We start from the raw sequence: 25044 nt of genomic DNA, 5'->3' as shown, positions 1-25044 counted from the left end.
TCTATAATTTATCAGGTGGTGCATGGTCTGTGTTCATCAAACAATACATGCTTGGTCATACTTGACATAATGTTTCATATAATTAATATTACTTAAAATTTCTTCTGTTGATTATAATAAAATTCTACCCAAAATTGGTGATTGGCTCAATCCAATGGAAAAATCACCTGTTAAATCTCTTTTATTTAGTTGCATAAAGAATTCATCCTTAACTCTAATTCAGAAGCTTACTGGACCTGCAGCTGATCTCACAGTTCTTATGAGACCAAACCCAGGCCTAGCTTAGCTGGGTGCATGGCTCAGGGTCTCCCAAGGCTGCAGAGTGTCAGCCCGACTGTGTTCTCTACTGGAGGCTCAACAAGGGGAAAATCTGCTTCCAAGCTCACTTGGCATGGTGACAGAATTCATTTCCTTTCTGTTGTAGGACAGAGAGCTTCAGCTTTTTGCTGTCACTTTAGCTTTTGGGGGCTGTCCTCAGATGCCATAGGCTGTCCTTGGCTCCCTGCCACGTGGCCCTCCCCGGGGCAGCATGTAACATGGCAGCTTCCTTTTTTAAGGCCCGTGAAAGAGCAAGAACGTGTCAGCTAGCCAAGAGTGAGGCTTCTTAAAAAAAAAAAAAAAACTATTAGATATAACATGTATTTTTAAAAACATTTATTGATTTCTTTATGACTTTGCTGGGTCTTTGTTGCTGCATCAGCTTTTCTCTAGTTGTGGCGAGGGGGGGCTACTCTCTATCTGCATTGCAATGATCTTTGTTGCAGAGCATGGGCTCTATGGCTCCAGGGCTTCAACAGTTGTGGCTCATGGGCTTAGTTGTTCTGTGGCATGTGGAATCTTCCCAGACCATTGATTGAACCTGCATTGGCAGGCGGATTCTTTACTACTGAGCCATCAGGGAAGCCCAGGTCTGAGTCTCACTCAGCATGAACTAATCACCCCTGTCCCATCACATGTGCCATATTCTGGTGAGAAGGGAATCATAGGTCCTGCCGAAATGCAAGGGAAAGGATTACACAAAGAACAGAGCAGCAGGAGCTGAGACCATCGGGATGGATGCCTTAGAAGCTCCCCAAGGAGATGTGTGTGTGTCTTGCTCACCACCGAATCTTTGGTGTCCAGAATAATGCCTAACATATATTAGATACTCCATAAATGTCAGTAGTTGAATTAATGAATTAATGTTGCAGATACTATTTCTTTGAGTCATGCATTGCTAATTTCCTCCCCCACCCAAGTCTATGGTTTACCTTTTGATTGTATTTATTACATGTTTTGATGTATATAAATGTTAAATTTTAATTTAGACAAATCAACAAAAGTTTCCCTTAATTTGCTGATATCACTTTACATCTCAGGGAGTCCTTTTCCCACCCAAAGATCAGATAAATGTTTGCCTGTATTTTCACCTAGATTTTAAATTACTTTTTTCCCCATGTAATTCTGATCTATCTAGAAAGTCAAAAATTAAATGGAGAGTTATAACAGGACATAGCAAATAACCCTTTTTTTCCATCCATCCCTCTTTGCTACCTTATTTAGTTTTATTGAATTATTATGAACTAGTTTCTGGACTTTCTATTCTGTTTCATTATTTTTCATTCTTGTTTCAGTTTTTTCCGTCTAAGAATTATAGCATTCTTGGTCAGAAATGCCAAAGCAGTTACTGTCAGAATCATTCAGTATAATAATTAAGACATAGCTTAAGCTGTTGAAAGACTCCAGCATAGAGAGCCAGCCTGGTAACCCACTCAGTATTCTCGCCTGGAGAATCCCATGGACAGAGGAACCTGGCGGGCTACAGTCCCTAGCGTAGCAGAGAGTCAACACAATGGAAGCCACTTAAAACAGCACAGCAGAAATACAGCTGAGGCATATTTACCTTTGGCATAATAGTGAGTAGGTGAAACCCAGAGCTAGAGAGGCGCCTCTTCCCCACAGAGTCGTTTGAGAACCCAGGCTCATCCTGTCCCGAAGCTCTGCCAGCCCCCAGGGCGATGTCCAGACATGTATGGTTGGAGCTGTCTCATCTCCTCATCCATGTTCCAGTCTGTAGGAAAGAAGCGGTGCGTGTCTTGAGACATCCTTTACCTTTGAGTTGAGCAACCAGAAGTGGCATGTATTATTTTGCTCACATCCCTTTAGTCTAACTAAATCATGTTGCCACATCTACCTTCAAGGTATGGAAAATAGTTTAAACAGCTATCCTAGATTTGACTTGAAAGTTGAGAGGATCTGTTATTAAAAAGAAGATGAGGGATGGGTTCCAAGAACAACTAATGGTCTTTGCTGCAGTCCAGTTTTCATAGTCACAAATACTCATATTTAAGAGGAAGGTAATAATCATTTTCAGCAAGTGAAAAACTATCTTTGGATATGGCAATGAAATGCAGATATGTCATGATTTTTTATTTTAGATGGCCAGTAACCCATGTGCCAGGTAGCACTCTATGCCGATCTTGAATGCCAACAGGAAGTCACTGGACGGCAAATCTTTCCAAGATCATAACTAGGCTGTTGGAGTAACTTGGAAAAGAAGAAAAAGGAATTGAAAGCATGGCAAAAGTAAATAGGGCTCGGTCTACCTCCCCTCCTGATGGAGGCTGGGGCTGGATGATTGTGGCTGGCTGTTTCTTCGTTACCATCTGCACCCGAGCAGTAACCAGGTAGGTGGGATTTTCTTCTTGATTTATTATTATGATCTGGCTTGTCTTTTTTCCTAATTCAGCTTCATTCTATCTCTGAACCTGTCATTGTGAAAATAAATGTGTATGTGTGTGTTATGTGTGTGTGTGTTTCCTTTGACTGCTCAGATATCTTCTTCTTTGCAAGGAATGTCATTTTCTGACACTTAGAAGTCCTGGATAGTGATCTCTTTTTATAATATCTGACCTATAAACCTGGGGTTTTAGGACATTTTTGACTAAATATCCTGGCTATTGCCAGACATTTATTTTCATAAGCAGTTCACCCCACAAAGGATAAATATATAAGCTCAAAATAGCCACGAGAACCTCTCAGCTCACCAGAATACTGAGCCATGGGAAGCTTAAAGCCTAAAATTGAAATTCTTTTGCTTCATTTTGCACTTGGCTGTGGTAGTGGAGGCTGAACTCTAGGTTGAAGGAGAGAAACAGCACAAATGCAGGGATTCTCTCATCTCTTTTGGTCATGGGTCCTCTTTTTCTTTTACTCAAGGACATAGTGTTGAATATACTTGCATTAAATGCCCATACATTGAGATGCATTCATCTCATTTACATTTGGAATAAATACACACTTGAAATCTGCATGTGCCAGTTCTTTCCTCTAGAGGTGCCTTTGTTCAGATTGAACTCTCTTCTCCGGCAACTCTCCCCAGGCTGCTCTACATGACTTTACTTGATGGCATCATCCATAAAAGCATCGATGTGTTCCCCATAACAAACAGATAATGCAGGAAAGAAGCAGTGTTTGTTTTTTGCTACAGTAAGGTTTTGTTATGTGTCATCATAAACTGTAAATTTATTTAAAATAATATGATGGTTGAGTCTGATTTTTCTCCTATCTATTTTATGGATCCTATGTTCTGGGAGTGAGGAGGTCATAGAGTTAAAAGGAATCTTTCATCTTGGTTCTTCCATGTGGAAGCTTTCGTCATTCATTTAAGCATTTCGTCAATAATTTATCTATTTTATATATAATTTGATGAGAGGAAAGTTCTAGAAGTGAGCTTGGTGCTTAGGGCGGCTGGAAATTAAAAAAGAGGCTTGTGGCTGGCAGCAAAGACTTGTCTTTAGAGGTTCCTGGGAGAGGCTGAGAGTAGGGTCCTTGAGCAGAATAAGCTTGGAGGAGAAAAGTATGATGCACCAGGAAGCAGCTAAGAGAACTGAAGACAGAGGCAAGGAGAACAGCCTACACGGGGGTTTGTCAGTTCAGAGGATCAGTGCCTATTGTGTAGTTAATTCATTTTTCTACCTTTTTCAAGTTTTATTAAGAAATAATCAACCATAGTCACGATATAAGTTCAAGGCATACATATTGATGATTTTTTATTGAAGTATGTTTCATTTACAGTGTTGTGTTAGTTTCTGGCATACAACAAAGTGAAAGTGTTAGTCACTCGGTTGTGTTCGATTTTGTGACCCCATGAACTGTAGCCCGCCAGTCTCCTCTGTCCATGGGATTCTCCCGGCAAGAATACTGGAGTGGGTTGTCATTTCCTTCTCCAGGGGATCTTCCCCACCCAGGGATCGAACCTGTGTTGCAGGCAGACTCTTTACCAACTGAGCCACCAGGGAAGCCTATTCTTTTCCATTATGGTTTATTACAAGATATTGAATGTAGTTCCCTGTGCTATACAGTTGGACTTTAATATATAATAGTTTATAGGCATGATGATTTGATTTACATATATTATAGGTTCAGCTAACATCCATCTTCTCAAATAGCTACACTGAAAAGGAAAGAAAGAAGAAAAGAGAAAAAACATTTCTCCTCCTGAAGAGAACACTTAGAATGTATTCTTTTAACATCTTTCCTGTATATCATACGATAGTGTCAGCTGTAGTCATCATATTGTACATGACATCCCTACTACTTATTTATCTCATAACTGGAAGTTTGTATTTTTGACCACCTTCCACCAGTCCCCTTTCCCCCACCCTCTGTCTCTGGTAACCACAAGTCTGATCTCTTTTTATATGAGTTTGGTTATTGTTTTAGATTCCATATATGAGTAAGATCATACAGTATTTGTCTTTCTCTGTTTAACTTATTTCACCTTGCAGAGTACCTTCAAAGCCTTTTCATATTGTTGCAAAGTGGTAGGATTCCCTTGTGTTTTTTTCCTGGCTGAATAATATTCCATTGTATATACACACCACACCCTCTTTATCCATTTACCCATCTGTGTCTTGGTGATTATAAATCACTCTGCTGTGAGCATGGGGACGCAGATATCTTTTCTCGTTAGGGTTCTCATTTTCTTTGGATCTATTCCCAGCAGTGGGATTGTTGGATCCCATACTGTTTTCTATGGTGACTGTACCAATTTACAGTTCGATCAACAATGCACAAGGGTTACCTCACTGAAAAATAGGTACTTAAACTTTCATATAGATGAATCCATAATGTATTTAAAGTGTTTTTATTGATGGACATTTATATTGTCTCCTGGCTTTTGCTTTACAAATAATGCTACCATTATAACCTACCATTAAATCTACCATTTAAAAATCATATTTCACTCTTGCCTTGTAACTGGTGATGCTTTTTCATACATAAAACTTATAAAAAGCTTAAGGTTGTGCAGGCTTTCTTGTTATTTGCTCCCTGTGGTTGTTAATGTGCATTGATTACCTGTTTTTGCTTCAAGATGTCTTATTACCAAACACATTATCTATACTAATAAATTCATTTCATTGTGGAATTACATGACATTCTATTAGTAACTTGAAAGATTGAATTGGAGTTGATACTTGAAAAGCAATGTTTGTTTAATGGAAACCCCTAGCTCTGAGACCTATTTTTCTCAAATTATTCTGGGGCTAAATTAACTTAATTGCAATAGATGTCTAGAGTCCTGTGAAACTGTGAAGTTCTTATAGCAACAGCTCAATTCCTGTAAATAATTGCTCATGTTACCTGAGCACTTACTCTGTGTTTGTTGGCATTATTCCAAACAAATTTTCATTGATTAAGTCATTTAATCCTTATAATAACACACAGAGGTTGAATAATGTGTCCAAATCACATGATGAGTAAGTGACAGTGCTTTTAACCACTAGACTGCACTGCCCAGTGGATTACTTACTGTGCTGACTTAGTGGATAACTTCATCAACCAGGAATAAAAAGTCTTTACCAAATATCAGATGTTGTCAGCTTCCAGTTCTCCAGGAGCCAGAGAAGAATTTTATAGCACAGTGACAAGACAGAGGCAGCGAGTATGTTGACCCCTTGAGAGAAAGTATCTTTGAGAATGATATAGCAAACACCGCTTGGATGCTATCATGAACAAAACCTACTAACCCCTGGAGGCTGTTCAGGGTTGTTAGCTATGACAGCACAATCTAATCCAGTCTGACTGTTACAGTCTTGCTTCTCCAAATGCTTAATTTATAGATGAGGAAATCAAGACCCTGAGAGATTTAGAAGCTTTATTGGAACTCTCAGTTATTCAGCATGGGAATCAGAGATCAGAAACCAGTTCTGCTGACATCTGTCAGATGCTCAAATATTCCAAGGGACAGCAAAAATAATTTGGGGTGAGAAGCACCTGTGCCACCAATAAAATTTGTTTTCTTTAAGGTCATGCCTGTGTTTACTTGTGTGTGTACTCAGTCCTGTCTGGCTTCTTGTGACCTCATGGATTGTAGCCCTCCAGGCTCCTCTGTCCATGGGATTTTCTGGGCAAGAATACTGGAGTGGGTTGCCATTTCCGCCTCCAGGGCATCTTCCCCACCCAGGGACTGAACCTGCATCTCCTGAGTCTTCTGCATTGGCAGGCAGATTCTTTACCTTTGAGCCACCAGGGAAGCCCCTTTTCATGGAGACTTCCTGATTCTCAAGTCACCACTCCCAATGGAGCAAAAATGAGATTAATTCCTCAACTGAATATCCATTGAGCTTTAGGCTTATTTATATATTTTCTATTTCTGCAATATGTGCTTTCATCATTGTGCATCACCCCTCTTGGTGGCCTCTCAATTCTTAAAAAGCAACACCTCTAGCACCAAAACTTGGGTGAAGCCTGTCAAAGCCAATATGCATGCCTATGATTCTCAGCTTCTGGAAAAATCTGAGCCTAAGTACCTTTCTTCTTGTCTGCTATTCTTCCTCATTCAAAAAATATTTATAGAGAGAATTCCCTGGTGCTCTAGTGATTAGGACTAGAAAACAAATAGTTTTCACTGTTTGTGTTTAGAAGGCATAAATCATAAAACTTTACCATCTAAAAAGTTCCATGGTCCTTTCCTTTTGGAGAACCAAGGAAAGGACAACAATAATCCCTCTCATATTTCATAAAAGTCACAGTCATTCAGAAGCCTGTGTATGTAGTTATTAAATTTTACCTCTGACAAGCCTACTCACATGTTTAGACAAGAATCTCAAGTGTTACTTTTGAATTTTGCATGCCAACAGTTTGATAGGACTAATCATATCAGTTTGAAAAAAAGCATCAAACAGAAAACAAAATGATAGTAGAACAAGATTTAAAAAAGTCACAAGAGACAAACATAGCCCCACAGATACTAAATTTCCCAAAACTATTTAGTGGAGAGAAGACACTTCCACAAGTGCTGATCCTCATCTATCCTCTGCACATCAAACTCTACCCCAGCACCTTTGGGACTTAGAATTTAGCATCCTATCCCATCCCTTTTCTCTTTCCTATCACCAGGACTGGCAACATAATTGTAGGACCCAGTGCTAGAGGAAAATGCAAGACCTCTTGTCCAAAAGGGAGGAAAGAAAGGGCTGGTAAATATACTAAAAGGGCTTCCCAGATGGCTCAGTGTTAAAGAATCTGCTTGCCAATGCAAGAGACTTGGGTTTTTGTTCCCTGGGTTGGGAAGATCCCCTGGAGTAGGAAGTGGCAACCCACTCCAGTATTCTTGCCTGGGAAATCTCTTGGACGAGGAGCCTGGTGAGTTTGAGTCCATGGGGTTGCAAAGAGTCAGACATGACTTAGCGACTGAGCACAGACTTATGCACACAAAAAATGTACTAAAATAGGAAGCTTTTCCTTTTTCAGTGGTCTATCTTGATTTTTCATGATGTTTTTATGATGTTTCATCAGTTTTCTCTTTAGTGTTGTTCTGAGTAAAGAAAAATGGAAACTAGCACAGATCTACTGATCATCTTAATATTACCAGTAGCCCTATCTTTTTCTATCCTTCTGTGTCATCATTTTCAGCATACGGCATCAAATAACACAGAGAAGCAACATGAGTAACAAAGGATCTGATAGGAATCCTTAACCTTTTGTGTTTCTTACAGCATTACTGCCTTCTGCATTTGAAGCAAGTTTTGGTTTGAAAGGAAAACCTGGTCTCTCTTCCTCCCCTATGTCCATGATCACTCAGTTGTAGGTGTAACACACTTACCTTGTATTCAGTCTGAGCCTTACTGGACTCCCACACAAGAGTCTACTGGAATTTTGTGCCTTGGAGCATCTCTAAGAACTGCAGACTGAAGAATCTGTGGCTCTTCTCTGCTCACATGTATGCTTCGTTGTCCCAATGGACTTCACTTACAAAACGCAACTTCAAAGATAAAATTATAAGGAATTTTAAGACAGTGACAGCTGAGTTAAACCAAGTTTTATGCCTCTAAGTGTCAGATTCTGTGCAATTGTATAGGTTATAAGCCGTAAAGCCAGACCTGCCTAACACCACTGTCCTCATGCTTCCTCATTCTCTTCCCTCTTCTTTAATTTTCCCATCTACTCACCTTCACTTCCAACAGCAACTGGAGAGTCAGGGAGAATAAATAACAGGTTACTAGGGGCTGTTGAAGCATAAGGAGCTGGAATGTAAGGCCTGTCCCAGGAGACAGATACCCTCCTATCTCATCCCCAGCTGCACGGCCTGATTCCTTTCCCCGCTATCATGGAGCTCTGAAAGCTTCCTGGCCTGCATTAGGACACCCTGCTAATCTGTGTGAGGTTCCTTCTGAGTTGTACAATGGTACAAATTGTTGCTTCTGACTCACTTATGTCTTGTTTTTCCTAAGTAATTCTCTATTTTTCAACATAAAAAATTCTCTGTCTCTTTGTTTCTGTCTCTGTATATATACTCTCATATATATGTATATGCACACACACATAAGTTTCTGTATAAGAAATATTCACTGTCAAATAATTCAAAGTGCAGAACAAAATAAAAAACATTTACAACATCACCATGTACATGTAATGGCTGGATACATTTTGGTTTATATGCTTTGAGGCTTTTTTTGTTTACATGAACTGTGGTTTTATAACAATAAGCCCTTTCTACATGAACTATTTTGTAGCTTACTTTGTTTCCTAACATTGTACTGTGAATTTATTTCCAAGTCAATAAATACAAATCAAATACCTAATAAATATTTCATTTTATTGATATGCTATAAGTTACTTAAGCAGTCTCTCAGTTTAGTTCAGTTCAGTCGCTCAGTGCTGTCTGACTTTGCAACCCCATGGACTGCAGCATGCCAGGCTTCCCTGTGCATCACCACCTCCCAGAGCTTGCTCAAACTCATGTCCATCGAGTCGGTGATGCCATCCAACCATCTCATCCTCTGTCGTCCCCTTCTCCTCCTGCCCTCAATCTTTCCCAGCATCAGGGTCTTTTCCAATGAGTCAACTCTTCGCATCAGGTTGCTAAAGTATTGGAGCTTCACCTCCAGCATCAGTCCTTCCAATGAATATTCAGCACTGATCTCCTTTAGGATGGACTGGCTTAATCTCCTTGCAGTCCAAGGGACTCTCAAGAGTCTTCTCCAACACCAGTTCAAAAGCATCAACCCTTCGGTGCTCAGCCTTCTTTATGGTCCAGCTTTCACATCCATACATGACTACTGGAAAAACCATAGCTTTGACTAGACGGATCTTTCTTGGCAAAGTAATGTCTGCTTTTTAATATGCCATTTAGGTTTGTCATAGCTTTTCTTCCAAGGAGCAAGTATCTTTTAATTTCAGTCCCTTTTCATTTCAGCGTGTTTTAATTTTCAACCAGTCCCTACTGGTGGACAAACAGGTTGGTGACAACATTTGGCTATTATAAATAGTTATCCACAATACATGTGTATTTTTTTTGTATTATTATTTTGTATTATTATTATCACCATCATCTGTTTATTAACTTTGGTTAAAACCTAGAAGTGAAATTTCTGGGTGATGTATCACAGTCAAATCTTAACTTGTACAGCTGTCTCTTATAAGCACAGATGTTAATGAAACACTAAGATGAGTAAGAATCCATGTGTTTGACTTGCTGTCTTTTCCATAAGAGTGATCTTATGGAAAGATCACCCTACAGCAGTCATCTTCACATCTACTTGGCCTCACAGCCCCTCCAGTGAATGAACACTTGTTCTTATCCCTTAGAAAGTCCAATGGTTAGCTTCTGATTTCCCAGTTATTGTGGAACAGCAATTTATCATTGAAAATCAACCAAAATCAATGAAAACCCTTACAGACTGGAACAGCATATTGAACCAAAACTTGAAGTTCTAGTTCAAATCTATAGTCATTGTGTTTTTTTTGTATAAAATACTTGCACTTTTTTTCAGATGTATTTCAATTTTTTTTGTGGAGTTCCAGACATACTTCTCTCAGGATTATGCACAGACGGCCTGGATCCATTCCATTGTAGACTGTGTGACCATGCTCTGTGGTAAGTATCTCCTGGGATAGACAATGACTGACTCCCTTTGAACTGTACATAACAGTGACCTTCCACTGTCTTTGATGGCCTGTTTTTCTGAGTAGAAGGGCTATGGTAAAAATTGGCTAAAACTATGTAAAGAGAAAAATATGATCCTGCCTTTAACCAAACTCAACCAGACATGCTGTTGAAATTAATGTTCTTGGTTGATGTCAGATGGATCAGGTGGTGAGTACAGTCAGTTGGATACTTACCATTTGGTTCTTCCATATAAAGTTAGGGAGCCAGGCATCACAGGACTTGTCCTGATTTTGGATACAGGTAACTATACACTATACACTGTGTCTTCTTGTCCCCTTATTTTCCAGTCATGTAGACAGCCATAGAAGTCACTGTGAGTCATTTCAATGCAGTATCCTTAAATAAGTGCCAATAACTTATGCATCACGCCTCAAGTTTGGTTTTCACTCTCGTTCCTTCCCAGAGGGTTCAAAATTTGGCTCGCTGATTCATTTTTCATGCATAAGTCTTCATTCTTAAAGAAGTATTGTGGAAGAATAGAATGTTGCAATCGTTAAGATAAGCATATTCACGATGGCTATAATGTCCTTCCAGAACCACAAAGGTGCTATATATAATGTATAGAGTGCTCTCAAGATTCATGGAGTCATCTCATTCCATCCATACAGTAAAGAGAAAATAACCCTGAGATTTTTCTTTTTGAAAATTTCTAACCAATTTTCTTAAATGAGTGTCATAGAAATTTATGAGATTGGGTCAAATTGGAATGATCTATTTGCAGGCTTGACTGATTTAATCTTTTCACTTATTGACTCCTGAATATTTTTTAAAAACTTATCTCTTCAGGTCGTATCTTGGTGGCAGAAGAAAATACTGTATGGTTTAGTAACACATAAATAGCATCACTATTCCATTCTAGGTACTGATTCATATTTGTACATTCAGAATGTACATAATCAGGAATGGTTGATTTGTTCTGATGTAGTTCCTTGGTTGGAAGGAATCTGAGTGCAATTCTAGGTTTCACAAGACCACTAAGTTGACGCTACTGATAACACTGGAAGGTCAGAAGGGATCAAAAAATCATAACTCGGGTTTTCTAGCCTATCTTTTTAATTTAAAATGGTAAGATGATCAGATGATTTTCAGGGTCAGATGAGTAGTCCTTGTCTTTGTGTGAGCACGCCAGTGCTCATGGCAGAGAGAACTGCCATGTTTATCTTTCATGGAGGATGCAGGTGACTCATTTCTCCCACTGTTATCTTTTGGAGAATATTTACAATCCCCCAAAGAAGAATAAATGGCCTTCAGTGGCCACTATGGTCACAAAGACCATGTGAACCATTGAGCTAAAGCAGGGTGATGTTAGATGCAGTGTATTTAAATTCTATTCAAGGCCTTGAGTCCTCTTGTACCCAATTACAACATACCCGCTTGTTCATCTGGCAACATTAATTGAGTTCAGAGTATGGACAAGAGGCTGCAGAATCACATCTGGGACATCCCTTGGGGCCATATCTGCACTATGATGGGCAGAAGAGTGAATATTTTTCATTGAGTTTCATATACATCTTATTACTTTCTAACAGCCATCACAGCATCAGCCTGGAGAATTAGATATATTTTTAGGAGATTTGCTCATTCCTATTATCCAGAGGTTATATATTCATCCAGTTACTATTCTAACCAGATGGGCTATTAGGCTGATGACTGATTCTATCATGTACATTTGAATCAAGCCCCACTTTCAACCTGATCTATATAAAAATTATACTCCCCAGATACCCAAAGAATTGGCTCTTCTGATCTTGTTACCACGAGTACTGGTGTCAGCATGAATTGTTCTTGAGAAAGAAATTCACATGCTTTCTCCACCCATCTCCTCTGCCATCCATCTGAAAGACCCAAGAAGCCAGAATAATAGGGTGAAATAACACTGCACTCAGTGTCAGGTTCCCTGAGCTGTATATTTTTTGGTGATCTTGGGTATGTCATATTCCCCTGAACTTTAGTTTCTTTTTGGCCTCTTCCAGCTTTAATTATTATCCTATAAACCTGGAAGTTGGCATAACTTCACATAACTGACACATTGTTAAACCACAAATAGAATGAGGCTAACTGAAATGTCATCATCACATTTCCTAGATTTTCTGTGCTTTTATTTCTCATCCACAGGGTTTCCAAAAGCCCAGAAGCAGTGCCAGATTATGAAGTATGTCTATGATCTCTTTCCCAGGCCTTTTCTTGTATAAGAAACTGCTGGCCATGCAATGTTGCCCACTTTCTTCTCCACCATTTACCTGTCATGATTATTGTTAATTGTGTATGAGCCATATTATATGAAACATACAAGGCATATCACTGTGTAACCGTTGAGCGAAATCAGGGTCACATTAGATGCAGTGTATTTAAATTCTATCCAAGGTCTTCGTTTAAAGGAGCTGACTTGCTGTTTAGAAAGCACCTCATTGTCCTGGGATTATGACCATTCTAGAATGGAGAAATGGAATAAGTAGTCAAATGCTAGTCAGGAGACCTGATCCTGATTCTAGCCTTGCCACTTGTTCTCTGTAGGACCATGGACAAGTCATTTCCTCTCGCCTCGGTTTCTAAATCCATAGAATGAGTGGGGTGGGCTCAAGGATTTGAAGATGGAGGGTTATCTGCTCCATTGATGCAGCACCACAGCCTTTACACAGTGCCCTCAAGGCCTCTATGTTGAACCTATTTATTATTGTTTTTGAAGCTCCACTTGGGAGTGTTGTCAGTAACCATTTTTCCTGTCAAGTGGGAATCATGCTGGGTGGCTTGCTTGCATCTACTGGTCTCATCCTGGGCTCATTTGCCACCAGTCTGAAGCATCTCTACCTCACTCTGGGAGTTCTTACAGGTAAGGGCACTTTGTACCACCCTTCTCATCCCACCCTACCCAGGGGTTGTTAAGCCTGCCCACAGAGCAGTAATTCATAAAATATTCATATTGTTGGATGCATAATTTAGCTGAATGTCTGCCTACCAAACGATTAAACAAAAGGGCTAGAAATTTAATGGACTGTCATATGTAATGAAACTGTGTCACCACTTTAATTCAGCCATGTGACAACAGCAGTCAGGGACTGCTGACTTTCCTTGGGCAGCCATGTATGGCAGAGATCCTTCACTCAGAAGCAGAGCAGCATTAGCCAGGGCAACATAAATTTTTAGCAATGATCATTCTCCCAACATCTTTGCCAAGACATTGAAATACTATCTGTGGTTGACCTGAGTTGCCCTTATTTTTTAGTGAGTATCATTGTCCAATAAATAGGGATTTACAGTTTGGAAAAAAAAAGCCTCTTGTGAATATTCTTTCATCACACATTCTCTTTCAATGTTATGGAAATATACGTTAGAGAATGAAGTCCATAGAAAGAGAAGCAACTGATGTACATTCCATAAATCACACTTACAGGGACTGCAGAGGATCAGGGTTGGTTGGAGGGACTAGCATGATCTGGCCAATAAAAGATATAATCTCACAGTGAGGTTACAAATCTTGCTGTGTCAGCTAAAAAGGTGTCTGTCCCCTCTCACCCGAAGGGCCTGACCGCTAGGGTGTCCCATCCTCCCAGTTTACCAGAAACTGTCCCGGGCCTGGTGCTGAAAGCCTCATGTGTGGAAAACCCCTCAGTCCAGGCAAACTGGGATCATTGCTCACCCTGCTCCAAAGATGGAAACAGGAGTTGCAGGCAGTTCTCCTTTTCCTTCCTTGACGTTTAAATTCCAGGTTTAAAGCCTTTCTGATTTTCTTGACTTAAAAAGAATAGAACTGGAAAATCTTGAAGAGACTTTCTACTGGGGATATTTTCAGGTTGCTATATGTACATGCTATGTTCATGGATAAAATGAGCACAATGTTTCTTAATATTTGAAATTACTCTGGAACTTTCACAGGATCACATATGCTATTTAAACACAAGTTCCAAAGTGGTCCAGGTAATCAGGGTTGTGTCTTCATGTGCAGTGAAGAGTTGAAGTAAGTCTCTAGGTAATTTAAGTATTATTAATAATGTAAGTATTATCAATAATTTAACAATACTTAAATTACCCAGAGATCATTTAATTTACTATAATTAATTTTAATTTATTTAAAAAAGAATTGTTGTGGTGAGAATACATTTCTCAGGTCACTGTTATCCTGATTTTCTAGTTGATTCAAATTTAACTTGTATAATAGTTTTTAAAGTCTTCATTTTATTTTGCTTAAGTCATAGTCCCTTAAAGCTTTTCTTCCCAAGAAGAAAGTCCTAGAGATGCTATACTTTCCAAATTGTGGATGTCTGGTGAGGGGAGACTCATTTTCAGCTTGATGTAGAAAGCAATTTTAAAGGGATTTACTTGAGGTTCAGATTCTCTTAAATCCAAATAGTATGATTCTGAGAGATGTTCTTTCAGTGGCTATTCATGGCATGCCATTAGCACTCACAGACTTCTCTTTATCACCAGGTCTTGGATTTGCACTTTGTTACTCTCCAGCTATTGCCATGGTTGGCAAGTATTTCAGCAGACGGAAAGCCCTTGCTTATGGGATCTCCATGTCAGGGAGTGGCATTGGCATCTTCATCCTGGCTCCTGTGGTCCAGCTCCTTATTGAACAGTTTTCCTGGAGGGGAGCGTTACTCATCCTGGGGGGCTTCGTTTTGAACCTCTGTGTCTGCGGTGCCTTGATGCGGCCAATCACTCTTAAAGAGGACCAAACCACTCCAGAGCAGAACCCTGTCTGCAGAACTCAGACCCAAGACTTGAAGCAGGCGTCTCCCTGTTCGGCTTGGACTAAAGAATGGGTGCGGACCTGCCTCTGTGGCTCATTGCAGCAGGAATACAGTTTTTTACTGACGTCAGACTTTGCTGTGCTGGCCACCTCTGTTCTGTTCATGGCTTATGGCTGCAGTCCCCTGTTTGTATACTTCGTGCCTTATGCGTTGAGTGTCGGAGTGACTCACCAGCAAGCTGCTTTTCTTATGTCCATTCTTGGGGTGATTGACATTATTGGCAATATCACGTTTGGATGGCTAACTGACAGAAGGTAAAAATCTGTGAAACCATCACTGGTTCCACACAAAGAACTTTAAGCTTTGAGTTTCCCTTCGTCACCTTGGGCTTCCCTGATGGCTCAGCTGGTAAAGAATCCACCTGCAACGTGGGAGACCTGGGTTCAATTCCTGGGTTGGGAGGATCCCTGGAGAAGGGAATGGCTAACCCACTCCAGTATTCTGGCCTGGAGAATTCTAGTCCATGGGGTTGCAAAGTCAGACATGACTGAGTGACTTTCACTTCCCTTTCATCACCTTACCCTCTAGAATACCTAGGTCTAAATAGTGTTAACAGGTTTTCAATATCTGAAGGCAACTTCCTTGTTGGTTCTTCTAGTCAAGGGTCGGCAAACTTTTTGTAAAGGGACAGACATTAAACAGATAAAGTCTCGTTGACTTTGTGGGTCATATGATCCCAACCATCCAACTCTGTTGTTGAAGCACAAGAGCAGCCAGAGACAATATGACTAAAAGAAAGTGGCCATATTCCAACAAGACTTTATTTAAAGACACTAAAATTTTAGTTTCTCATACAGTTTTTGCATGTCACAACATTTTACTCTTCTTTTGATTTTTTCCAATCATTCAAAAATGGGAAAACCATTCTAAGTTCATAGTCCAAAAAACAGGTGGTGGGCCAGATTTGGCCATAGTTTGCTGACACCTGATCTAGATCATTTAGAATGATGGGAATGTCTAAATGGCAGAAGCAAAGGATAGTGACAAGTTCTGGTGACAAATTTAATTCCATTCTAAGTCAGGTCAGTCCTCCAGTAAGACAACTTCTGACTGGTCACTGTGGTTGTAGTGTCTTTTGAACCACTCCAGAGGCTGGCTGGCAACAGAGAGGAATAGACTCCAGTCTAGGCAGGAGGACCAGGTCAATAACACACTATCTGTAGCGCCACATATTTACATTTGATAGTGCAAGTGGCAAATAGTTTCATTATAATTTTAGACTTAGAAACCAGTGTTTTAAGAAATCTGAGTAGTTTCTTCAGCAAATGCTAATCTGGATTGAAGAGAGCGAACTACTCATATTCTCCTAAATGATAGACTCTTCACACTTGAGCTATAACCTGAGAGAGCTATCATCATGTGGCTTCTTACCTGTTATGCCTTTGGGAGGTAATCAGGATTCAACTGCCATTCACCTGTATCAGGAATACAATATTTAGGATTAAATATAAAAGCCACACTTTTAATGGCTAAGGAGTGTGGGGGAGAGCAAAATGTATCTTTCTTTACAATCAAATAACCCAACAAGAAGCACCCTGACATAGATCTGAAGGAGGGATTTCTAGTCTAAGATATAAAAGACCCAAGTTCTTGTCCTGGCTCAGCCCCATATTATCCCTGAGACTTAGAGAAAGTCACCTAACTTTCAGATCCTCAGGGCTATTCATCTGTGAAATGGACCAGTTCAATATTTGTCTAAGGACTTTATAGCATTTTGTGAGGCTCAAATGAGATTACAGGCAGAAAAGCATAAATTGCTTTTATTACATAATTTATAAAGCATAAATTGCCGATGCTGATATAATACAGAGTCTTTGTAATAATTACTATCATAGATGGGTTTGGATTTACAAAGGGAAAATATTCATGGCTGTACCACTGGGGAGATCTTGAAATAAGACTTAGTCCTAATACATGACCATCATAATCTCTGGCAAATCATTTTCATTTCTTCATGTCATGGCTTCCTCTTTGTATAACCCCTTGGATTATTGAACATATATGAAGAGCTGGAGACTAATGGATGACATATCTGAAAGCATCTAATACGGTAGACTTGTAGAAAATATTAGTCTCCTGACACTCTATGTGTTATTTCACAAATTTCCTTGGTTAACTCTGAGATAGGCAACCTCTTGTTTTATAGCTAAAGGAGTTGAGGTTAGAGTTAGGCAGTTAGTAGCTGGGAGAACTGGATTCAAACGTTTATCTTTCTAATTTTAGTGCAAGCATTCTAATAATAATGCTTCCTGGGAAGATACATTCTTGCATTGCATATACCGAAAGAAAGATAGGAAGACAACGTAGAAAGCACACAATGGGGAGGCCATCTCTATGAATAAAGTGCTTACGGCTACATGGCTAGGTTTCTAGAGCTCTTTGGTAGAAGCTGTGTATCCTGCACTCATTCTTGGTCTTCAAATCCACAGGTGTCTGAAGAACTACCAGTATGTTTGCTACCTTGTTGCCATTGGACTGGATGGGCTCTGCTATCTCTGCCTCCCAATGCTTCAAAGCCTTCCCCTGCTCGTGCCTTTCGCTTGTACCTTTGGCTACTTTGATGGTGCCTACGTGACTTTGATCCCAGTGGTGACCGCAGAGATTGTGGGGACCACCTTTCTGTCATCAGCTCTCGGCGTGGTGTACTTCTTGCATGCAGTGCCGTACTTGGTGAGCCCACCCATCGCAGGTAAGTTTCCAGAGAAAACCCCCCACCCCAATCACCTCTTCTCTTTGTCATATTGATGTAAAAATAGTGAACTCACACAACATACTATGAGAAGTGGAAGTAAGTTGGGAAGAATGAAAGAGAAAGGAATGGCTGAGTCACCAAAATACCATGGTCTCACCTACATCCTTGCTCTATAATCTTCTTTCAACTAATGGAGGACCTTAGTGTACTTGGGGAAAAAAAGTCCCAAATTAGGATCTTGATTCCATTCCACACAAATGATGGGAGCAATGGAATGAAACAGCTGTTCAGATTTAAATATAAGTTGGCACATTCAGAGGGAAGGCTTGTCGGGGGGGGGGGGGTATACAGGATTCCAGTAGATGTAGAATTGATGAGGCAGGTGGTGAGCTGAAATATTAACATACAGGTGTCATGGTGGAGTGTCTCCAGTGCCTGCTAAAGGACCTGGGGCCCTATATACTTAAGAGTATATGGGTCTCTAAAGTATTACAGCTTTTGTGCAAAGGAGTAATAAAGAATATGTTTTAGAGAGATGATCTAGTACTTTAGTGGAGAAGCAGTTAGAATTTCATTCTGATAATTCAGGAGCCGTCTGATAAAGGCCTGAACTATGGCTTCTGCAGCAGAAATGAGATTGAACTCTGGGGTCAAAGGAGAAAATTTGGGGGGAAAATCAACTGATTTTAGCATGTGGGGATATGAAGGAGGGGAAAAAGTCCAATATATCAGGAAATGATGGCACACTTGAAAGAAATAAGGAAGCTAAAGAGAGTAGCTTTGCCAGAAAATAATAAATGTAATGTTTAGACATACTCAGATATCTGAAATACCCAATAAGGTATTTAAGAATGAAATCCGAGCATTAGAGGGAGGTCAGATTTGGATACACAGATTTGGGACTCAAGATAAAGCATCTAGAATGTTTTGTAAACTGTAAAATGATACAGACATTAGAAACATGATTAAATAAGTAATTCCACAAATATTCATTGAGTGCATTAAATAATTCAAGAAATATGTATTGCTTGCCTTAAACAAGTAGTTCAACAGATATTTACTGCTGTGTACATCAGCACTTGTCTGGTGCTGTCAGTATAGCAGCAAACAGGCAAGAACCCGTTCCTTCTTCTCGGGGTGTGTAGTCTAGACCAGTGTCTCTCAGAATGAGGTCTTGAGAGCACCGCAACAGAATCCCTGGGGCCCTTGTTAGACTGCAGATTCCATGACCCTCCATCTGTGATTTGGATCTTTGGGGGTGAGTTCCAGGAACCTACATTCTCAAGCAGTTTTCTTGTGATGCTCTTGTACACTAAAGAATGAGAATAATTGGTCCAGATGATTACCTGCCTAGATTCAAAGTGAGAGTGAAGAAGGTCTCTGAAGACAGGTAAAATAGAAATGAAGTAAACATTTGCCTAGAAGGAAAGAAGGGGATATTTTGAAGAAGGCAGGATTTCTGCTTTAGCAACTGTTGTGAATGGACAACATTTCAAGTTATTTCCAAACCCAGCAATTGCTAAAGTGTCAAACCAGGGGAAATTGTGACTGCTTGATGGCTACAGATAAAAATTCCTGGTCAGTTTAAGCTCCATGATGTAGGATGATATGTTTGGTGCTTCAGTTTTGGAAAATACCCCCATATGATCTCACATCCTCCCTCCATAGCCAGTTTTTGTATTCACCAACCTTTAGGAACACTGTGATTCTCTTAAACAGTCATGGAACATAAATGAGGATTCCTGGATCCTTTTGTCAAACTGTGGCCTTCATTTGGCATCAGTTCAGTTCAGTTCAGTCACTCAGTCATGTCCAACTCTTTGCGACCCCATGGACTGCAGCACGCCAGGTTTCCCTGTCCATCACCAACTCCTGGAGCCTATTCATACTCATGTCCATTGCGTCGGTGATGCCATCCAACCATCTGGTCCTCTGTCGTCCCCTTCTCCTCCTGCCTTCAATCTTTCCCAGCATCAGGGTCTTTTCCAATGAGTCAGTGCATCAGGTGGCTAATGTATTGGAGTTTCAGCTTCAGCATCAGACCTTCCAATTAATATTCAGGACTGATTTCTTTTAGGATTGACTGATCGGATCTCCTTGCAGCCCAAGGGACTCACAAGAGCCTTCTTCAGCATTTGGCATATCAGACATTATACTCATTGCTAGGTATTAGAGGATTAGTGTGTGAGTTCCTGTTGTAACACTTCTCTTACTTAATGACTTTTAAGATGACAGTTCTTTACTCAGTCTCTTGTTTGCTGCTAAAGAAATGCACAAGTAAATCACATAATTAAAATATTTGAGAGTAGTTTGGATTGTAGGCTTCCCTCATAGCTCAGTTGGTAAAGAATGCACCTGCAATGCAGGAGACCCCAGTTCAATTCCTGGGTCAGGAAGGTCCACTGGAGAAGGGATAGGCTACCCACTCCAGTATTCTTGGGCTTCCCTTGTATCTCAGCTGGTAAAGAATCCGCCTGCAATGTGGGAGACCTGGGTTCAGTTCCTGGGTTGGGAAGATCCCCTGGAGAAGGAAAGGTTACCCACTCCAGTATTCTGGCCTGGAGAATTCCATGGACTATATAGTCCATGGGGTCACAAAGAGTCAGACATGACTGAGCAACCTTCACTTTCACTTTGGATTGTAGGAAACTTTATGGCACTTCTAATAATTTTTGCATGCCATTTTTTACTAATTATTGAAGTAGATGAGAGCAGAGTCATATACTTCTGTGGTGGATTTTCTTGGCAAATGAGTAAAGTTGGGGGAATTATAAAAACCTTTTAAATTACAAAATAATTTCCTGCCAATGTCTAATTTTACCCCATTGAGTCCCTGATTATTGGGACTTATATTTTGTATATCATATGCTCTGGTTCTCCTCAAAATTTAGAGCGGGAGTTGATATTGTGGTTAATTTGTTGCAACAACAGATAAATTTTAAAAAGCTGTGATTGCAGAATTATGCTTCCTGAAATTTGCATTTGAAACTTTAACATGGCCCAACGATCTGATTTTCAAACTGGATCGGGTAAAATGTCTGGATCTAATAGGAAATTTGGATTCTGCTTTATCTAGGAGCATGTCCTGTTACTCAAGATAAACAGTATATTGGTGCTGAGAACATTACTACTAGGGTTCTGTACATTATATTCTCTTAACACTCTAGATAAAGAGATAATCCTAACCTCTGTAATTTGAATGATGTTTTTTATCTTTTCTACCATATTTCATAGAATTAATAATAACTAATATTCATTATGTATTAAGAATAATATCATTCTTTATATAGAATGTGGTACTTCCAAGCACTTTATATAATAACAACAATCTATTTTAGAAGCTTCTCTAGAAAATAGAATGCATTTTTCAGTTGTTGCAAAATACTTTTAGATCTACTTTTTGTGTCAAAATGATAGTGATGGTGCTAGCAATCTATTATTATTATCCTCACAAATTATTAGATTTGAGTGAGTAAATAGTCAAATTTCTAACTCAACAGTATCATTTTGCTGTTGCTTATTACAGGATGGCTTGTAGATACGACTGGCAGCTACACTGCGGCATTCCTTCTCTGTGGATTCTCAATGATATTTAGTTCTTTGTTGCTTGGCTTTGCTAGAGTTGTAAAGAAGATGAAAAAAACCCAGCTGCGGTTCCTTGCCAAAGAATCAGATCCCAAGCTGCAGCTATGGACCAATGGCTCGGTGGCTTATTCTGTAGCAAGAGAATTAGATCAGAAAGATGGGGAATCTGTGACTCAGCAATGCTTGGTTCCAGTCCCTCATGACCAATGGCCTTGAGCCTAGGAATCTTCAGGACTGAAAGAGGTGGGACACTGGATTGTATATGTTTCTGAAGGACTTTATTTTGGTAGAAGCATTGCCTTCCAAGGAAATTTATTGTTTTATTAATATGTTTGTGGGGGTTGGGGGTGGGAAATAGCAAATAACAAAGCAAACTGGACCGGCTGAGAGTTTCCCCATTTGGGATTTATATTCACAATTGAACTCAAAGAGCATCACACCATGGAGAATGTTAGGACACAACTGATATAATTTTCTGCAAACAGGGGTAATTTCAACATATGACTAAAGCAGATAACACTGGAACAGCTTTGTTTCAAACTCTTTGTCCCTCCACCTTCCTTCTTCAGTTAGAAGGTAAGCTAGAAGCATTGACATGTAGGTTTCTTTATGCTGTTTGGAAAAGGGGGCATCCCATTTTATTCCCTTTTGAAGAATCTAACTATTCTTTAAGCATTCAGTTTCACATCCTAATGAGAAGCCCCACTAGAAGAAGGTTTAGCATCCTCACCTTCCACCACCACTGAAAGCTCATTTCCTCCGACCAGGTGCTCACCTCTGTTGCTATCACATATGATCCTTTAAATTGATAGAACACACAAAGTCACGTGGGTGATTCCTATATCTTACCAGAAATGTTAACACTAACATTTCCCTTTTTTTCCCTTCAGAAATAAAGCACTTATTTTAACTGTAGACATTCCTGTTAGGAACAGGAAAATGTTGGCAACATTCCAGCTGGGCAGGAATTGAATTCTTGAATCAGCAGGTCTCTGGTGAGAGTTTTCTTTTCAGATCAGACATTTAACTTCATCATTATCCCAAACAGGGTGAGAGTTTTGCCTGAAAAATATTATTCTAAAGATGTTCTGAAAGTGAGATTCCTTTCTCCCTGTGTCAATTATTGTTCCAGTGTCCACAGCTCTTCATCTCTTTATAAATAATCATTAAAAACTTGGTGGACCTTTTCAGCTGAATGAGAAGGCTTTAGGAGTTAACCTCAGCACTATGGCCCTCTCACAAATTGTAGCTTTGATCAGGAGAGAGGAAGGACAAAGTTAAGAAGGCTAGTGGTGTGTTGTTTTATAGTTCATAAAACTCTTTCACACACCTTAAGTCACTGGATTAGAATAGTTATCTCATTTCCAAGTTCCCTAGCTCCCTATGGTTTGGGTCTTCAGATTGAAGAGGGAGGGCATGGGGAGATAAGAGAGAGGTCAGACTCCCAGCCTGTCCCTAACCATTTTAAGTCCTCTGAACTATAATCCTGAATCCCAAATCATGCTGCACTTATAAATAGGGGCAAGTTATACATTTGAAAGGAGATTTTAATTACTTAAAAATTTTAAATCTGGGGACTTCCCTGGAGGTGCAGTTGTTAAGACTCCACGCTTCCAATTCAGGGTCCTCAGGTTCAATCCCTGGTTGGGGAACTAAGATCCCACGTGCTGAGCCCTGTGGCCAAAAAAAAAAAAAAAAGAAAATTTAAGTCTGAACCTCAAGGAAATATTTTTATCCTGAAGGTCATTCAATTCACTGTCCCCAGAGAGGTCTTACAAATGCCTGGACACAGGTACTGAAAGAAAAAACACAGCCATGAAGGGGACCCAGGTTGACTAAGTATATTCAGCATGAGTCTTTGCCTGTAACTGGATTATTTTTAAAATTACATATTAATACAGTGCTTTCAGAATGAAATGCTGACTTGATTTGATGGCAGAAAGCTAATATCTCATAGGTGTTTTCCAAAGAGAAATTTGAATGTTTCCTGTTATTTTTATACTTAGTTTGAAGATTTCATTGTGAAACCACTTTCTTTGTCATTTGCCGCTTAAAAGTAATGTTTGGAAAATATCTGTAAACGGTCAAAGTTAAAATGAAGTTGTATGTGTTTGGAATAACACTTTATACTAAATGTCATTTCTTAAATCTTCAAACCTAAAGATTGTTTGAAATATGAAGAGTTATAAATATTCTTATACATGTTTTTTCCTATGATGGTCACAGTAAAATTATGTTTATCTTGTTCTGCAATGTAATTTCTCTAAAGTATTATAAATATTCATGAAAAATGAGCATAGAGATCAGAGCTTTTAAAAATTTGTATAAAATAATTTGGGATATTCTGACTTTATACATGCATACATCTGCATTTTATTTTTCTTTTTGGAGCAGCATTTTTAGAAAACCAGTAAGGAAAATGTAGATTTTAGAGGTTACCATTGTCATCTATACAAAATTTTACTGTTATGTTCCATGTGCCTATACTGTTTATTTTAAAATGGAGGGATTCATGAGAATGATGTGTTTGTTTTGTGGAATCAAGAACAAAATTGTGGTGGGATGATTTTACATCTTAAATATTTCTTTATATCACTGCAAGTTCTACTTTGAAATTGAATTTAAAAAAGCAAAAGAAATATGTAACTTCTGTAGAAACACTGTACCATTTGACTTTTTTTTTCAGATTGTGACTTCACTAATAGATCAGATATTTATGATAATATTTTCTTATTTCAAAAGCATAATAAAATGAGTTTGTAGTCATGTTTGGAAAACATTTTTCCCCTGCACGAGGGGTTTGAATTGGATTATGAGTGAGTCTGTCTGGGGTCAAGCCAAGATGTCACTGGCATATAAAGATGTGGTAAGTAATCAAATAATTTACAAAAGCCAAAGCCATTTATTGAGTACTTCAATGTGTTAGCTGCTATGTTAAGCACTTCCTATGCAATGTCTTACTTAATCCCCATAATAATAATAATCCCTTAATACTAATAATAATCCATAATAATCCCTATCTTTTCACCCTTTCATGAACATGGAAACTGAGGCCTCAGGTCCCATGACTTCTGACTCAGTAGTCACTGCACCATTTGGAGATAAGCCCTTCCTTGGGCAGATAAAATCCTTTAGATTATGCCTCAGTCTTCCAGTGAGTATAGAGGAGAAGACCCTGGACTGGAAATTTCCAAGACTTCCTAAGAGTCTGGTTCTATTAAGACCACTACTTCCAGTCTTAGTGGTTTAATTTGCTGTCTGTTGATTCAGACTCCTCTTTGGGAGCACTTGCGTGTGGGGGCACATAGAAAAGGTCGGGGAGCATGCTGTGCATGACCAAAGTCATGCTTACTCAGTCAGGAAGTGCATTCCTTCTGAAATTCCTACACCATTGCCCCGTGATGATGAAGATGGTGATATCTATTTGGCATTCACCTTCCTGGGCCCAATAGATCTAATTCAGAAACTGTTCATTGACGTGAAATAGTGTGAATTCAAGATAGACATCCGAGTTTCTCGTCTTATACTTCAAAGTTTTGAGTCTTTTTTAACCCTGCCAAACCATGCATTTTTATACCTGT

General features: G+C 39.4%; 1 protein-coding gene across 9 annotated transcripts in view; it reads left to right on the top strand.

Moving 5' to 3' along the window:
* The window catches only part of SLC16A12 (solute carrier family 16 member 12), a 101198-nt gene extending 78032 nt beyond the window's left edge, over positions 1 to 23166 (top strand). For 6 of the 9 annotated variants that reach the window (XM_065922866.1, XM_065922865.1, XM_065922867.1 and 3 more), the window contains 6 exons: positions 2418 to 2666; positions 10260 to 10363; positions 13122 to 13265; positions 14861 to 15440; positions 17616 to 17875; positions 21405 to 23166. In XM_065922866.1, coding sequence (XP_065778938.1) covers positions 2557 to 2666; positions 10260 to 10363; positions 13122 to 13265; positions 14861 to 15440; positions 17616 to 17875; positions 21405 to 21679 — 1473 coding nt within the window. In that variant the 5' untranslated portion in view covers positions 2418 to 2556 and the 3' untranslated portion in view covers positions 21680 to 23166. Of the gene's footprint in view, positions 1 to 2047; positions 2067 to 2417; positions 2667 to 10259; positions 10364 to 13121; positions 13266 to 14860; positions 15441 to 17615; positions 17876 to 21404 lie in introns of those variants that run through there. The other 3 variants (XM_065922872.1, XM_065922874.1, XM_065922873.1) reach the window with 3 other exon arrangements.
* The last annotated feature ends 1878 nt before the right edge of the window (positions 23167 to 25044 follow it).

This window comes from Muntiacus reevesi, chromosome 2, assembly GCF_963930625.1.
Source record: "Muntiacus reevesi chromosome 2, mMunRee1.1, whole genome shotgun sequence".
NCBI lineage: Eukaryota > Metazoa > Chordata > Mammalia > Artiodactyla > Cervidae > Muntiacus > Muntiacus reevesi.
Note: the sequence above shows the minus strand (reverse complement) of the source record. Positions and strands in the feature narration are given on the sequence as shown.